Below are 16,354 nucleotides of genomic sequence, written 5' to 3' on the forward strand. Positions count from 1 at the left end.
CTGGTTACATTTATCTTGCCTCCATAGCTTCATTTTTAATTAAAAAGATAATACTTCTGGAAAAGTCCCCTCAGCCTTTCCAAAACACTTCAGTGTCGTGTTACCCAAACACAGCCATGGAATTAATTCCAATTAATTGCTCAGGAGCGCTCGTGGCTTTCTGCAGCTCAGTGGCTGGAGCTCAGAGCTGACAGATTTACAGCCAGCAGATAAAAGACAATTGGCAGAGTTATCCCATCCTGCACTGGAGCTGCCAAGAGCACAAAGATTTTCTCTGTTCCGAGGGATCTCCCACAGCAAGGCACAACGAGTTCTTGGAGCCCAGGATGAGCTTAGAACCTGGTTTTGGAGCTCTGACAGGAGCTGAGGACTTGTGTACAGGGCAAAGGACTTGTGTTCCTGTGCCAGCTACACCTCACTAAAAACTGCTCCTAATCTGTTTTCTGTTGGCACAGTAAAAAACAAAGGCTCTAAACTAACGCCCTGACCTAATTATTTTAGTGCAGATTTGCAGGGGTTCTTTAGCAAATAAAACACCCATAAATAACTGTTAGAGTGCCTTTTCTTTCCCAGGGGAGAAGGAGGGGTGGCAGAAACGTGCTGCCAAGCAGACAGGGCCTCCACAAACAGGGACTCCAAAGGTGCATCCCCTCCACAGGAGCTCCCCAGGTGTTCCCAGCCTCTCCTGGGAGGGGTTTTAGACTGGGTTTTACAGAGCCACACTGGGCTGAAAGGGAGCTGCACCTTCCTCCAAACCCCCTGGCTCCTGCACTGTCAGAATCCCACACTGGTTTGGGTTGGGAGGAGCTTCAATCCCATCCATCCCAGCCCTGCCAGGGCAGGGCCACCTTCCCCTGTCCCAGGCTGCTCCAAGCCCCAGTGTCCAGCCTGGCCTTGGCTATCCAGGGATCCCTTCCCAACATTCTGGGGCTGAGCTGGTGAAGGAAATGAGCCCAGGTAGTGCCAGTGAGGCAGCACCACACCCAACCCCCTGCTCTGCCCTCTCCCAAAGCAGGAGCAGGGAACACCCACGAGCTCCAGGAGAAACCCAGATCAGTGCTGGCCCTGAGCTGCTCCAGATCCTCCCATTCTCCAAGAACAGAGCCAAGGAAGGCAGGGCAGGGCAAGAGGAGGCTGTGCCCACCAGGCCCTGCTGCACAGGGGCTCAGGAGGGCTTCACCCCTCAGACCCACAGCAGGGCTGTGCCAGGGCAGAGACCCTGCAGGGAGTGTGAACACAGCCAGAGCCTCCCCCTGCTCCAGGGAAGGGCAGAGGAGCATCCAGAGCATTCCCTGCTCTGTTCCAGCACTGAAACCAGGGAGCTTTGGGTTCCCCCAGGGTGATACCTTGAGGAGAGTCCATGGAGCAGCCAATATTCCCAAAAGTAACTTCCAGGAGCAAACCCCGTCCAGTGTCTGCCTGCTGGGGAGGCTCTGGAGCTCTGACTGGCACTGAGCTTCAGTTATTCTCCTGTAAAACTTCAGAGTTGTGACAAACAAACTCTGAACCAGGCAGAAAAATGAATTTTGTGCAATTCCTTCCTGATGTTTTCTCACCTGGCCAATAAAGGAAGGAGAGCAGCAGGGACACAGCAGGGCAGGGTGGATTTTAGCTGATCCTGTCCCTCTCCAAACCCAATACTGCTCAGCCCAGTAATGATCTTGGCACCAAAATTTTGTTTAAGTTTCTATTAACTCATTCACACCCTTCCCAGTCTTCCAGGGACATGAGACACACTGAAAATTCACTGTTCTTCCCTGGAAGCAAAAAAACCCAATACTTTGTCTTTTCCTACCAGCTGAGTTTTCTCCTGTTACAGCATTTTTCCTTTCATAGAGGTTATAAAACAAGACCTCCAGTTTTTACTTTTCAACTAATTTCACCAAGAACAATTTTACTTTTTACTGAGAGATGTTAAAAAAAGAAGTGGCTTTTCTGTATCACCTCACCATTCAGTAAGTGACTGTCAGACAGAAAGGAGCATCCACTAAGGATGGTTTGGATCTGAAATTTTCAAGGCTGAATATCAGTTTTTCTGTTCTGTTCAGAGACAGAACCTGCCAGGAATGCACAGAGAACACAGCACTACCAAAACTGTGTTTTTTCAAAGAGTGGCTGTTTATTAGCCAGCAGTGATACACAAAATTAGCGAGTTTGGGGACAAAACCACAACAAATACAACAAAAAATCAGCTTTTTTCACCTGCAGTAACAAGGAGTTCCTCTGTTGTCCATCCAGACACAGCCCTTCACATCTTCAGTACTCCATCAAATGCAATAATTACCAAGCTCATCAGGAATCAAGGACAAACTAAATACACACAGAGTCATTTGTACAGATGGATTTTTAAAACAGCATTTTAAACTCCTCCCAGCCTCTTTCTCTTAGTCAATATTCTGAGGCATTTGGCATATATAGAGAAATTTAGCTGTGATTTTAAACTCTTTTTCTGCTGGTTGGTTTTTCTTTGTCTTTTCTCTCACCTCCAGCAAAGACACTTCACACTTAGAAATAATTTCATTTAAGCAACTATTAATTCTCATAATTAACATGTAGGCAAAAGAGTTGGGATTGTTTTCCATGAATTATTTACGCAGGATGGGCAGAAAAAGAACATCCACATGCTGCCTCAAACAGGAATGCCAGTTCCTGGGAGAAATCTCCAAGAGCCAGGATGCCCCCCCTTGGTACTGATAACCAGGAATGTTCAGTGGAAAATTCCTCAGCCCCAGCGATGTGGGATTTGCCTGGGGCAGGGATGGGTTCCCACTGTGCCTCCCCTTAGGGCTGAGGTTCAGCCAGGTCTCTGGCCACTGCCAGAGAGCTCCCTGCAGTGAGGGAGCCCCTGGTGCTGCTCTGGGGCAGCTGCCTGTGAAATCAGATCAGCACCCACCCAGACATTAAACAAGCACCAGCTCCAGCCCTGCTCCAGGATTTGCCTTCCCAGTGAATTCCAGAGCCTCTGGTGCTGCTTCACTGCCTGCAGGCAGAGCCCAGACCCCCTCAGTGACCTGTGCTTCACTCCCTGCACCCCAAAATCCCTCTCAGGATATTCCCAGCTGTGCCTCTGGTTATGAATTCCTCCAGGAGCACTTCCAAGGACAGCAGGAATTGGGTCTGCCCTGCCAGGAGCACATCAGGACAGGCACATCTCAGCTTCTGGGGCAATTCAGGGTTCATTTGCACAGCCAGCTCAGCCCCTGGGGCTGGGGAGCCAAAGCTGAGCCTGGAGAAAGGGACAGCCCAGAAAAAGGGAAAAATGAGGGGGCAGATTAAGCATCACAACAGCCACATCCCCAAGCTCCAGCTTTCCCTGGAAGCATCAACAGTGCACAGGAAAGGACTATTTTCCTATTATTCCAAACCCCTAAATGCCCGAGGATTCCCTTTCCTGCCTGCACAAAAAGGGCCACAACAGCCATTCCATGTTAAATTTGGAATAAAAGACAACAGAGTCCACACAGACTCCTGATTCAAATCCAGATCCTGCTTTAATTTGCCATATCCACCCCATAACGGGGCAGCTCATCTCCCTCATTCAAAGGCTTGTCTCAGCAACTGCAAAATTACACAGCTGAAAACTTCCAGAGCTGGACTTCAGTAACAAAACATCCCTGAGTTTCTGCACTCCTAATATTTTGGCAAGACCTCAGAGATCTCCTAAACAAAATGAAAGATTTGTCTTTAAAGTGCGGTTAAAGCAGTAAAATAAAATCCCAATAAAGAATGACTAACGGGACATGAAAAGCAGTGGGGAAAACACCACAAAGAGAACAGCTGGGAGAGAGGGAATGAGTAAGAAAACAGTCAGAACACAAACTTGTGTAAATTCTGCTCTGCTCAGTCCCTGCAGCACAGGGTGAAGGTACCAGGAGTGGGCATCCATTCCTGGAGCCATCCATCCCCAGCTCTACCCATCCCTGGAGCCATCCATCCCTGGTTCTACCTATCCCTGGAGCCATCCATCCCCAGCTCTACCCATCCCTGGAGCCATCCATCCCTGGTTCTACCTATCCCTGCCTGGGTCCTCATCCCTCCATCCCCAGCTCCATCCATCCATCCATCCATCCATCCATCCATCCATCCATCCATCCATCCATCCATCCATCCATCCATCCATCCATCCATCCATCCCCAGGTGCCCTGCCTGGCGCTGGGCGGGCAGAGGCGGTGCCCGCGGTGCCCCATCCCTCCATCCCCAGCTCCATCCATCCATCCATCCATCCATCCATCCATCCATCCATCCATCCATCCATCCATCCATCCATGCCCGGGTGCCCTGCCGGCCCGCGGTGCCCCATCCCTCCGTGCCCGGCTCTATCCATCCCTGCCCGGCGCTGGGCGGGCAGAGGCGGTGCCCGCGGTGCCCCATCCCTCCATCCATCCATCCATCCATGCATCCCTGCATGCCCGGGTGCCCTATCCCTCCATCCCTGGCTCTATCCATCCCTCCGGCGCTGGGCGGGCAGAGGCGGTGCCCGCGGTGCCCCATCCCTCCGTGCCCGGCTCTATGCATCCCTGCCCGGCGCTGGGCGGGCAGAGGCGGTGCCCGCGGTGCCCCATCCCTCCGTGCCCGGCTCTATCCATCCCTCCGGCGCTGGGCGGGCAGAGGCGGTGCCCGCGGTGCCCCATCCCTCCGTGCCCGGCTCTATCCATCCCTGCCCGGCGCTGGGCGGGCAGAGGCGGTGCCCGCGGTGCCCCATCCCTCCGTGCCCGGCTCTATCCGTCCCTGCCGGCGCTGGGCGGGCAGAGGCGGTGCCCGCGGTGCCCCCGCCCCGGTGCCGGTCCCTAGATAAGGCCGGCGGCGGCGGCGGCGGGGGCGCGGAGCGGGGATGGAGACGGGCGGGTGCCGCATGGGCGGCGCGGGGCCCGGCGGCCCCGCCGCGATCACGCTGGAGGATCTGGACGGGCTGGCCGAGGAGAGCCCCGACTCGGCGTACCACAGCCACGGCAGCAGCCTGGAGGAGGAGGCGGCCGAGCGCATGGACGACGAGGAGCAGGAGCGGCTGCTGAGCTACTGGCAGAGCGTGGGACGGGGGCACCAGGTGGACGTGCCCCGAGGTAAGGCCGGGGATGCGGGACTGGGGCTGCGGGACACGGCAATGAACACCCAGCAAAGTCCTGCGCGAGTCTGAGCCACCGGAGTCTGGCTCTGGAGCGGCTAAAGCTGCACCCGGGGCGATGCAAAGCTTCCCGTAAGGCAGGGAAGCGGCTGCAGCGGCGCTGGAGTGATCTATTCGCACTGAAAACAAGCAGTGCGAGTTTTCAGACCTAATTCAGTGACCCATTCGCGCTAAAAACAATCAGTGCGAGTTTTCAGATCTAATTCAGTGACCCATTCGCGCTAAAAACAATCAGTGCGAGTTTTCAGACCTAATTCAGTGACCCATTCGCGCTAAAAACAAGCAGTGCGAGTTTTCAGACCTAATTCAGTGACCCATTCGCACTAAAAACAATCAGTGAGTTTTCAGACCTAATTCAGTGACCCATTCGCACTAAAAACAGCCAGTGAGTTTTCAGACCTAATTCAGTGACCCATTCGCACTAAAAACAATCAGTGAGTTTTCAGACCTAATTCAGTGACCCATTCGCACTAAAAACAGCCAGTGAGTTTTCAGACCTAATTCAGTGACCCATTCGCACTAAAAACAAGCAGTGAGTTTTCAGACCTAATTCAGTGATCTATTGGCACTGAAAACAACCACTGCGAGTTTTCAGACCTAAAACCAGCCAATGTGAGTTTTCACAGCTAATTAAATATTAAACTGACGACCTGCAAAAGCGTTCTTCCTCAAAGTATCCCCTCCACCCCAGTACAGCTCTTTAAGGAAAGAGGGCTGTGTTTAAAAACGGCCCAGAGTAAACAAGTAAAGGATTGATTTGCTTTCCACAGCAAGGCTCCCGGGCTCATCTTGGTCAGAATCGGTTGTTTTCAATTTTAAGAAAGTCTGGAGAATCTGAAAGAGTGATGAGTCAGAGAACTCCTAACAAGCAGCAGAGAGTCACCACAGGCTCAGCTCGGTCAGATTTAACTCTGCCCTGTCCTGGCCAGAGGAGCAGAGATCTGCAGCATCTCTGCTGGGCAGGTAACTCACCTTCCCGAGGTGGGGAGAGCCAAACCTGGCCCAGGCTGCACTGGACACTACCTGTATTAAATTACTGCTCTTTAAAAACTCCTTCTATATTCCAACACAGCAAGTGTTCGAAGTCTCAAGTTTGAAGTCTCATCTTAACTCTGGAAAGCTTTAATGACAATTAACATGCTAAAAGAAGGGTAAGATCAGCCTGAGCAGGACTCCCTGCCTTGCCTTGCTCTCCCTGCCCCTGGAGGGTCTCTGGATGCCCAGGGCCATCCCAGAGTGCCAGCAGTCACTCCAGCAGCCATGGCTTTGTGTCTGGAATGCTGCAATCTGACATTTCCAGGAACCCCAGGGCTCAGAGGGTCTCTATTTAACACCCCTGAGTGCAGCAGAAAACCAGAGCCCTTCCCACAGAATTAATTACCTGCTGTTCTGGTGCCTGGCACTGGAATTCCTAAATTCCATCAGGAAGGATACAAAGTCCAAGGAATATGTCAAAAGCAGGGTGTGAGCATGTTTTAGTTACAGTTATAGATATCATTTAGTTACACAGTTATACATATTCTTTAGTTACACAGTATTACAGGTTTGCTCTGTGGCACTCAGCACGTGTTACTAAAGTCAAGACAGAGTAAGACAAGGTCCTGTCCAGGGCTGAAGGAGGAGGAGGAATCCCCCTGTGACAAGGAGCAGCCCTTGTCCCTGCCTGTCTGGGCCAGGGAGAGGACCCAGGGAATGTTTAGGGTGGATTTTAGGAAAGGTTCTTCCCCCAGAGGGTGGAATCAGCCCTGGAACAGCCCCCCAGGGAATGGGCACAGCCTGAGGCTGCCAGAGCCCCAGGAGGGTTTGGTGAACTCCCTCAGGGATGGCCAGGGTGGGATTGCTGGGGGTCTGGGATGATCCCTGTGCATCACTGGAACCATGACTGCAGAAAACACAACTGTCCTTGTCCTGCTGCTGCCTGCCTGGCCCTGCACAGGTGGAGCTCTCCAGACTGGGACAACACAAAGCACAGGTTCATAAACTGAAGGATAAAACCCCCCAAAGGACTTTAATCAGTTGTAATCCCTACCCTCTGCATTAATATGGAATGCAAAAAACATAACCCATCCCCACTAATTGATAAAGTAATCTAAAAATAGAGTTAATTCTAGAGTCCTGAAGGCTTTCCTAATTCTTGGAAAACACGGTGGTGAACTCTACTTTTATTTTTCCCTCAGCCTTCAAAGAGATCCATTCACATGCCAGTTATTAGTTACATTTTAAATGCTTCCCAGTGACATATTGCAGAGAAAAAATGTTTACACTTAACTACAATGTAGCTTTTTTACCTTTATTTTTTCCCCTCCCCTTTGTTCAAGGATCTTTACTATTCCAAACAGTCTTAAGGCTAAACCCCTGGACTGGATGCCAGGAGATGGAGGTTTGATTCCCAGCTCAGCTACAGATTTACTGAGTGACCTCGGCCAAGTTAATTCTCCTGCATCTTAACTCTCCCCTCCTCTCAAACATGGATAATAAATACTCTCTTCCCCCATTATCCTGCCTCTTCCACCTGAGGCACCTCCTGCTCCCCAGAAAAGGGCTCTGGGAGCTGAAACTCCTCCTTTTCCTGCATGTGCAGCACACACTGTGGGGCAGCAGGGCAGGGGTTCACATCAGACTGTCAAACACTGCACATGAAATCGAGTTTCTAATCCTCTAAGTGCACAAATGCCCTCAATCAGCCCAGCTCTGGGAGGCAGGGGACCAACTCTCGTGGCAGAGGGGTGTTCCATGCCTAAGACTGACCTTGTACCCACAGTTTCCAAGCCTGTCTGGCAGGGATCACCTCCTGAGCAGAATTCATTCATGACCTTGAGCTAGAATTGATGTCAGGATAACCAGAGTTACAACCTGCACCTTTAGGCATTAAACACCCTTTGGAAATTCATTCCCACAGCAGTATTTCCTTGAGCCTGCCCACAAGAGCAGCCACCCTAATGTCCTCTGTGTGGATACAGCTGAATCTAGCAGCACAAGAGGTGCTGAGCTGGGAATGGCCCCTGCACAGCAAAAACTTTCCATGGACACTTGGGTAGGAAATGTAGGGAATGGGAGAGGGAAACCCACTCCTAAGAGCACAGGGGCAGAACTCAGGTAACCTCTGTTGAATTTGCAGGCAACCCCAACATGGAAGAGATGAGAATCTTGACTCCATGTTTCAGAAGGCTGATTTATTATTTTAGGATATATATTATATTAAAAGAAAATGATATGCTAAAACTATACTAAAGAATAGAAGAAAGGATTTCATCAGAAGGCTTGAAAGGAAAGAAAAAACAATAAAATCTTGTGAGTGACCAGACAGTCTGAGACAGCTGGGCTGTGATTGGCCATTGATTAGAAACAACCACATGAGCCCAATCCCAGATGCACCTGTTGCATCCCACAGCAGCAGATAACCATGGTTTGCATTTTGTTTCTGAGGCCTCTCAGCTTCTCAGGAGAAAAGATCCTAATGAAAGGATTTTTCATAAGAGATGTCTGTGACAAACCTCTCCTAGGAAAAGCTTTTCCCTTGCCTAGAAAGGAGCAAACAGCAGCAGTGACAAAGACCCCCAAGGGAATGAAGCACATTTCAGTCCTGTTCCTGCAGTCTCACGTGGGAACTGTGGTTCTGTTGCAGACATGGCAGAGCCCATCCAGCAGCTGACCAGGAATAACAACCCCCAGGAGAGGCAGAGCATCCCCTTCACGCTGATCCAGCGCAAGGAGAAGGTACTGCTGCCCCCCCATGCACACGGGGCTCCTCACAAAGGGCTTCTAACTCTGTGGGACTCTGAACATGAGTGCCAAGCACTGTAACCGTGCCACTGCCCCTCATTTGGAACATCTCATCCCTTGGACATGTGTAATTTTCGTTTTTGCAAGTCAGAAGATGGCCAGGAATTCCACCCTTTGAGACATAATTAAATTAACAAAAACCCCTCTTTGCCATTTGAAATAAAATGCCCATTTTCTTCGCTTAAAATGGTGCATTTGCTCCTTTACAGTCATGTTGATAAAACATTAGCAAAGAGTACTTGAAAGAGATGAACAACTGAATTTAAAACCAAAAATGTACTTCTGTATCACAGATCATTATCAAACAAAGCAGCAATTTGTAAAGCCATCTTATCCTCTAGTAAAATACTGAAATTAATGTACAGCATATTGCTTCCAGCTCAGGAAATGTGCAAACAAATGTTTAACCTTAAATCAAAAACCACAAAAACCTTTACTGACCATCTATGAGGACTTTTTGGCCACATTTCTTTTAAATAGATTTAAATAATTCACACTTATAAATATTATCATTTGATTGTGTTTCATTTTAACACACTGCAGTGTGTTTAAATGAAGTTTGGGACTCCTGACTGTTTATGTTGAAAGCATTTTTTAATGTTACAGTATTACTGTAACAACTGCAGCTAAAAACCAAGGTTATTCAGTGTTAATTGCAACTAAATGTTTAATAGTGCCAGTCCAAAAGATGACAGACCCTTATTTAAAGGAGAACTGCCTAAAAATCTGCTGAAGTCAGTTTTGATGCAAGATCAGCAGTGTATTCCTTGGTTTATAGGAGGAAGGATTAAAATTCATGTTTCTTTCGAGGTCATGGCACTGAGAGCTGTAAAGATGCAGTTCTTGTGCTTCACTCGTATTTGTTAGGTTGATGTTTTTAGCTGAATAAATGACAATCCCAAATTGTTCCCTGTGTGTTTGCAGCTGGGAGATCTACTCTATGAGAAAAGGCAGTATGGGAAAGCCAAGTGGGCTTGTATCAAAATGAAAGAGAAGCAGTACGAGCAGAGCATCTGCCTCGGCTTCATGAAGCTCATGAGGTACATCTGTGAGCAGAACTCCTCAGGTAATGACACCCCAGCCCCACAGCAGTTAGAAAATGGCATTTCTGCCCTCTCTCCTAATTAGGGAGATGCTTTGAACAGTTTTTTTCCCAAATACACACCCTATAGGGATGTTTTTCCATGATACAGCCTTTCCAGAAAAATCATAGAAATCCTGGAAGGGTTTGGGTTGGAAGGAGCCAAAATCCCAGCCAGTGCCACCCCTGCCATGGCAGGGACACCTCCCACTGTCCCAGGCTGCTCTCTGCTGTAAATCTGACATTTGCTACAGGATTTGCAGAGTTTCATTTTCACAGCAGCACTGAAATCACCTGGCAGTGTGTGATACCAAAAGGGAGCAGAGGTTTCTGCCTCCTTCCCTTTAGTTCAAGATATTAAATTGTCCCTGTCCCAATGGACACAGCAAATTTGTGGTTGAAGCTTGTTTTCCAGCAAGATAATCCAGTTTTAGCTCAAAATAATGGCAAATCCACCATGTCCTTGAGAGCTTGTGCCTGCCTGTAAAATGTGCACCTGGTGTGCAATCCAATTGAATCTGGTTTTCACTTCCAGACATCAGCTCTCATATTCTTCATCCTCCAGTTACTATCAAGTTTTGCCATGCTCAGTGCTCTGTGCTGTAATTGACTCAGCCCTTAAGTATCTTTCCAAGAAAACACAAACATTGATCACAAAAGCTTTTCCTTCCCCAGGGTACCTTCCCCATTCTTTTAACACTTTAATGTGGTTTAAAAGTAATTTTAGCTCCAGAACTGCAGGGTTGTGATCAAACTGTACAGAAAGGAAGTTCCCTCTGCCTCCTGTACTCCAAACACACAACAGTACCAAAAAATATTGCAACATTTTTAACACCAGCAAACCCTCAATGAATTCACAGAGCAGCCCCTTCTCTTGCCTGCAGTTTTGTTCCCAAATATTTAAACCACGATACAAGGTCAGTTTGAAGATAAACACAACTCCTTTAGGAGAGGGAAAAGATTTCAGGCAAACTCCCTGCCCTGCATGCAGAGGGGAGAGCTCACCAAATGCTGTGTTTTGGACACAAATGCACAAACATTGCACACACACACACACAAACTACAAAGCACAGGGAAATCATGGAGTCATGGGTGGTTTGGCTGGGAAGGGACCTGAAAGATCTTCCTGTTCCACCCCTGCCATGGCAGGGACCCCTCCCACTGTCCCAGGCTGCTCCCAGCCCCAGTGTCCAACTGGTCTGGAACACTTTTGGGGATGCAGGAGCAGCCAGAGCTGCTCTGGGCACTCACTGCCCCTCCCAGCTTGGAGCACACCCACACTGCCTAAACCATCCCAGTGAAATCCCTTCAAACACTCCAGGGTTTGAAGCAGCCGCCTGATGCTGACACTTTATAGATGCTGTATGATTATTCCTCTACATTTCTATCTACTGATGAGCATCTTACTCTTCTACTATACTAATTTGTGACCCTGGTCACAAGGGTTTTCAAGATGAAGAAGAGAAGAAAATGTTGACTTTATGATCAGAAAGCTTGATTTATTATTTTATGATATATGTTACATTAAGACTATACTAAAAAAAATAGAAAAGAAAAAGTTTTTTCAGAAACTAGCTAAGCTAAGAATAGAAAAGAATGAATAACAAAGATTTGTGTCTCAGAGAGCAAGAACTAGCTCTGCTATGAGCAGTTAGTAAATCTAAACATTTACAAGAAACTAATCACAAGTCTACCTGTTGCATTCCACAGCAGCAGATAACCATTGTTTACTTTTAGTTGCTGAAACTGCAGCTTCTCACAAGGAAAAATCCTGAGAAAGGATTTTTCATGAAAGATGCCTGTGACACTAATTATGATCCACTTCCAATCCTTGGAATCTGGTTTAAAGCCAGAGAATAGTAATAGACATAGTCCTATTCATACTGGTCCTATCCCTAAGCCTAAGCATCCTCTTAACTGCACTAAACTTTTGACTTGCCCAAATAATTCCCAACTCAGAAATACTATCCCATACAAATGCAGACTCGACCCCCAAGTTCAGCAGGCAGGGACAGTGTGCAGAGCTCCTCCTGAGCCTCCTGAATGCTCTCACCTCCCCCTGTGTGTGGGCAGGGCTGTACCTGGGCATCACCGTGCCCATTGTCACCATCGTGCACACCAACGAGGCGCAGTCGGCGATGACACAGGCGGTGACAGTGGCCTATTACCTGCCCGAGGTGCTGCAGGACGAGCCCCCACACCCCTTCGACTCTGACATCATCATCGAGGAGTGGCCTGCCACCATTGTCTACAGCAGGTGAGAAATGCTTTAACTGCTCTGCTAAACACAGGAAAAACGCCCAGCTCTCAGTCCGGGCACATTAGGATTTTTAGACCTTGTAAAATTTAATTTCAAGAGTTGTAAAAGCTGCCTGGTTTATGAATGGGGTGGTCAGGAAATAAAGGTTACAAATTTATAACAGGGAATGGTTTTGGGCTCTGCCCAGGCTCCCCAGGGAATGGGCACAGCCCCGAGGCTGCCAGAGCTCCAGGGGGGTTTGGACAGCACTGCCAGGGATGCCCAGGGTGGGATTGCTGGGGGTCTGGGTAGGGCCATGATTGGACTCCACAATCCCTGTGTGTCCCTTCCAGCTCAGGTTATTCTATATTTATATCAATTACTTGGTAAAATGATGCATCTGTAATTGTGTGATAAAACACACTCAGACTATTCTGTATAGTTGGGAACAAAGTGTCTGATGTGGCACAGAAAACTTTAAGAAAAAATGGTTTGGGATTAATCACAGTACCATTGGTGAAACACAACCAAGTCACTCAGAAGGCATTTCTGGAAAAATAGTGGGTTTAAAATGAACACAGTGGCTCTGGAAAAATGAAACAGTGGCTCTGGCAGAACAGTGGGTTTAAAATGAATCACAGAATGAACTAGGTTGGAAAAGGCCTTTGAGATCACTGAGTCCAAGCTATGCCCTAACACCACCTTGTCACCCAGACCATGGCATCAGTGCCACATCCAGGCTTTACTTAAACACCTCCAGGGATGGTGACTCCACCACCTCCCTGGGCAGCCCTTTGCAATGCCCAATCACTTCTTCTGTGAGGAGCTTTTCCTCAAGTCCAGCCTAAGCCTCCCCAGGCGCAGCTTAGGGCTGTCCCCTTTAGTCCTGTCACCGTTCCTGGTCAGGGAGCTGTGGAAGCAGCCAGAGCTGACCTGAGCTGACCCCTGCAGGAGCTTCCGAGGGATCACCAACGAGGACTCCATCATGAGAGAGATCAACCTGCTGGCAGCCATCCTGGAGAGCCCCGAGCTGTGCCTGCGGGACACGTTCATCATCGCCGGCTACACCAACCCCGCCGCCGCCAACCGCCACAACGAGATCTGGTTCCTGCAGCGGCCCTGAGCTCCTGCTGCTGCTGCTGCTGCTGCTGCCCACGGAGCCTCCTCCCTCTCACAGGTGACCCCAGGTGTCCCCTGTCACAGGTCAGCACTGGGGATCTCAGCTGGGTCAGGAGCAGCCAGCCCAGCTCAGCTCCCCAGCCACAGATCCCTGCGGCAACTCTCACACAGATCGGATGGAGGGCTTTGGCACTTTAAAGTTAGTTCAGCTTTTCTATCTTATTGAGCAGGCAAGGGAGGCAGAAACCCCTTCCCTTTGGCATCCCTAGCCTGCCTGTGGCTCAGGATGCTCCCTGGGGACATCCTGGAGCCCTGGCCTGCTCCAGTGCTGCACAAAGACCCCGCTGGGGCTCTCAGTGTGACACAGCAAACCCACCTCACACAGGCACAGAAAGAATGTCCAGGTCTCAGTTCCTGAGGAGAACCACCAGGCTTAGCCCAGTGGGATTAGAGCTTGGAGTAAGAACAGGCCAATGCTGACAGCTGTGGACAGAGATCCATCCCCAAAGCTTACCTCAGAAAGCTCCCAACCAAAGCTCCCCCAGTCTGGAGAGAGACCAGAACCTCCTATTGCTCACTCAAGTGTTGACAGCAAAATGACTGAGGTTATCCTCATCACACCCCCCAGGAATCCCATGACTGCCTCTGGCATTCCTAAGCAGACACTGGTTCCTTTGAACTGCAGTTTTCTGAACAGTTCATTCTTACAGCTTTGCTGGGTGTTAAAGCACTGCAGCTGGAGTAAATTGTTCAGCACTTCTGGCTGTTAAAATGGCATAAATGACACAAATATCCACAGGGAACACCTCAGCTGGGAGTGACCTGGGGCAGACACCTCTGCTGAGAGCAGGGCTGCTGCTCCAGGCAGCACAGCTGGGTTTGAGCACCCCCAGGGACCCCTCTGGGCCCTGTCCCAGCATCTGACCACCCTCACTGTGAGAGTTTTTTCTCCCCAATATCAATTTGTTGGTTGTTTTGCCCCTCAGCCCTGTGCTAAGCCCTCAGCTGGCAGCCTGGCTCCCTGCAGAGGCTGAGCTCCCACGTTCCAGAGCCCCCAGAAGGTGTGGGAGCAGCATTGCCACTGTTCCACACAGCCCAAGAGCACCTACTGCACTTTAGAGTCAGGGTAGCAAACAATTCTGCTCTCCAAAATCCCTCCCTAATGTCTCCCCTTACTGATGTGATGGTAGAGTTTATTCCTAATAGAAGTAAATATTTTTTTATATAAAATTCACTGAGTACATCACCAGCATTATTTATTGGTTACAGGATTTAGGGTTCCAGCAGAGCTTCTGTGCCCTTGAATTCCAACACAGAGAGCAGCAACCAGAGCCAGGGGCTGCTAACTCACAGCAGGGTGAAAAAACAACTCCAAAAATGGATTTGTGGAGGATTTCTGAAAGAACCCAAAAAGCCTCCTGGTCCCACAGGGAGGGAGGGAGGGCTCTGTGCTCAGCCCAAAAGCTCTCCCTGAGCAGCAGGATCAGAGTGGCCCTGGTTTAAGCAGGACCAAGGTGCCCTCTGGTGCCTGCTGGGCACAGAGATTCCTTGGGAAGCAGCAAGGAGAGGGGAAAAGGAAACACAAAATAAAGAGACACAAAAGCCTTAGTTTTAACACAAAAAACCAAGAGTTTTTATGGAGAGGGGAAAAAAAACCCCCAAACAAACTAAAATGCAATACAGTGTCCCAGCCTGGGAGAAGGAAAATTAAAAATGACAACCAGTATTAAACTAAAAGCTCTTAATTAGAGAAAAACAGTGAAAGTATTTTTAAAACTGAGTTGAATAGATGGCCCAGGGAGGCATTAAATAAAAGGTTTTGTTCTCATATCCTCCCTCAGATTTTTATAAGAGTACATAAAAGTAATTTTCACCTCTGACAAGATTTTATGGCAAATTAAAAGAAATTTCTGCCATCTGAATTCTTTTGCCAGTGAGGGAAATTCTCATTATGCTTTGGCACAACAGATGTTGCATAGCTCCTGGAAGCAGCGAAATCCTCGCACCACAGAGCACCAGTTTGTACATAATTCACATTTTAAGCCTCTCCTGCAAAAGCATCTGCTGTGTCTGATGTCCCTGCCAGCCCCTCCTGCGGCTCAGCTCTCCGTGGGTGATGTTCTAGAAACACCCCTGGAGCACGAGCAGATCTATCTGAGTGTGCTGACATCCCACCTGCAGCCCAGCGCTGCCTGCTCTTTGTGGCAAACTGTGAATCCCAAGATAGTATTTATTTATTTTCACTTCTGTTAGATGGCTTCTGCTGCTGAGAAAAAACAAAAAAAAACAAAAAAAAAAACCAAACAAAAACCCTCCTTCAGCTCCAGTTTGGAGATACACTTTATGGCTTGGTACCAAGAGCTGCCACTGGCCTCAGGAGCACAGGCACCAAGAGCTCCAGTGTTTGGCTGACACAAAATACAGTTTATTCAGTTGTTACACCACCGAATGCCAAGCAAACCTCACTGTTACTCAGATCTGACTACACCAGGTCAGGCATGACTGCCTAGAACAGGTAATTTGTTATCCATCCGTGGCTCTGCTTTGGGAGCCACTCCCGGATTTTCAGTTTTAATGGGAAGTTATTAGCTTTCCACTCATGAAAGGAGATAATAAATCAGCATTCACCCCTATTTTTGGAAGATTAAATGATGTAGCCTTAACAGATAAGTGTTGTCCTGCATACTGTGTATTTTCCAAACCAGAGTTAGTGCCTAAAAAGTTGATTCCAGCTATTGTGATACTCAGGGCCTTGCTTATTGTATGTAAAGACATCTCCACAGAGTTCCTCTGCCATTGTTGTGCTGTGCTGTCTGACACTGTCCTTTGCTCACACTGAAATGTTGTCTTGTTTACTGTTTGGCACAATTAAAGAATGATTTTACTGTGCACAGACACCTGGCTCTCATTCTTGCAGCACACAGAGGTGCTTTTGCTCTCCTGCCTCGGGCTGCTGCTCTGATTTTACAAAAGCCAGATGTGAAATGGTCACCTCAAGCCCCTCTTCCC

At 48.7% G+C, this 16,354-nt stretch overlaps 2 protein-coding genes across 2 annotated transcripts in view; one reads left to right on the top strand and one right to left on the bottom strand.

The window, feature by feature from the left end:
* The window catches only part of FANCM (FA complementation group M), a 60,776-nt gene that overhangs the window by 39,749 nt on the left and 4,673 nt on the right, over window positions 1-16,354 (bottom strand). The window lies entirely within an intron of this gene.
* On the top strand, window positions 4,826-16,240 carry LOC118687731 (heme-binding protein 2-like). Its single transcript, XM_036384843.1, has 5 exons — window positions 4,826-5,061; window positions 8,749-8,840; window positions 9,831-9,972; window positions 12,061-12,244; window positions 13,178-16,240. The coding sequence occupies exons 1-5, from the start codon at window positions 4,833-4,835 to the stop codon at window positions 13,347-13,349; spliced, it is 819 nt and encodes a 272-aa protein (XP_036240736.1). The 5' UTR covers window positions 4,826-4,832; the 3' UTR covers window positions 13,350-16,240.

The sequence above is a fragment of the Molothrus ater genome, chromosome 6 (assembly GCF_012460135.2).
Source record: "Molothrus ater isolate BHLD 08-10-18 breed brown headed cowbird chromosome 6, BPBGC_Mater_1.1, whole genome shotgun sequence".
In the NCBI taxonomy this organism is placed as follows: Eukaryota; Metazoa; Chordata; class Aves; order Passeriformes; family Icteridae; genus Molothrus; species Molothrus ater.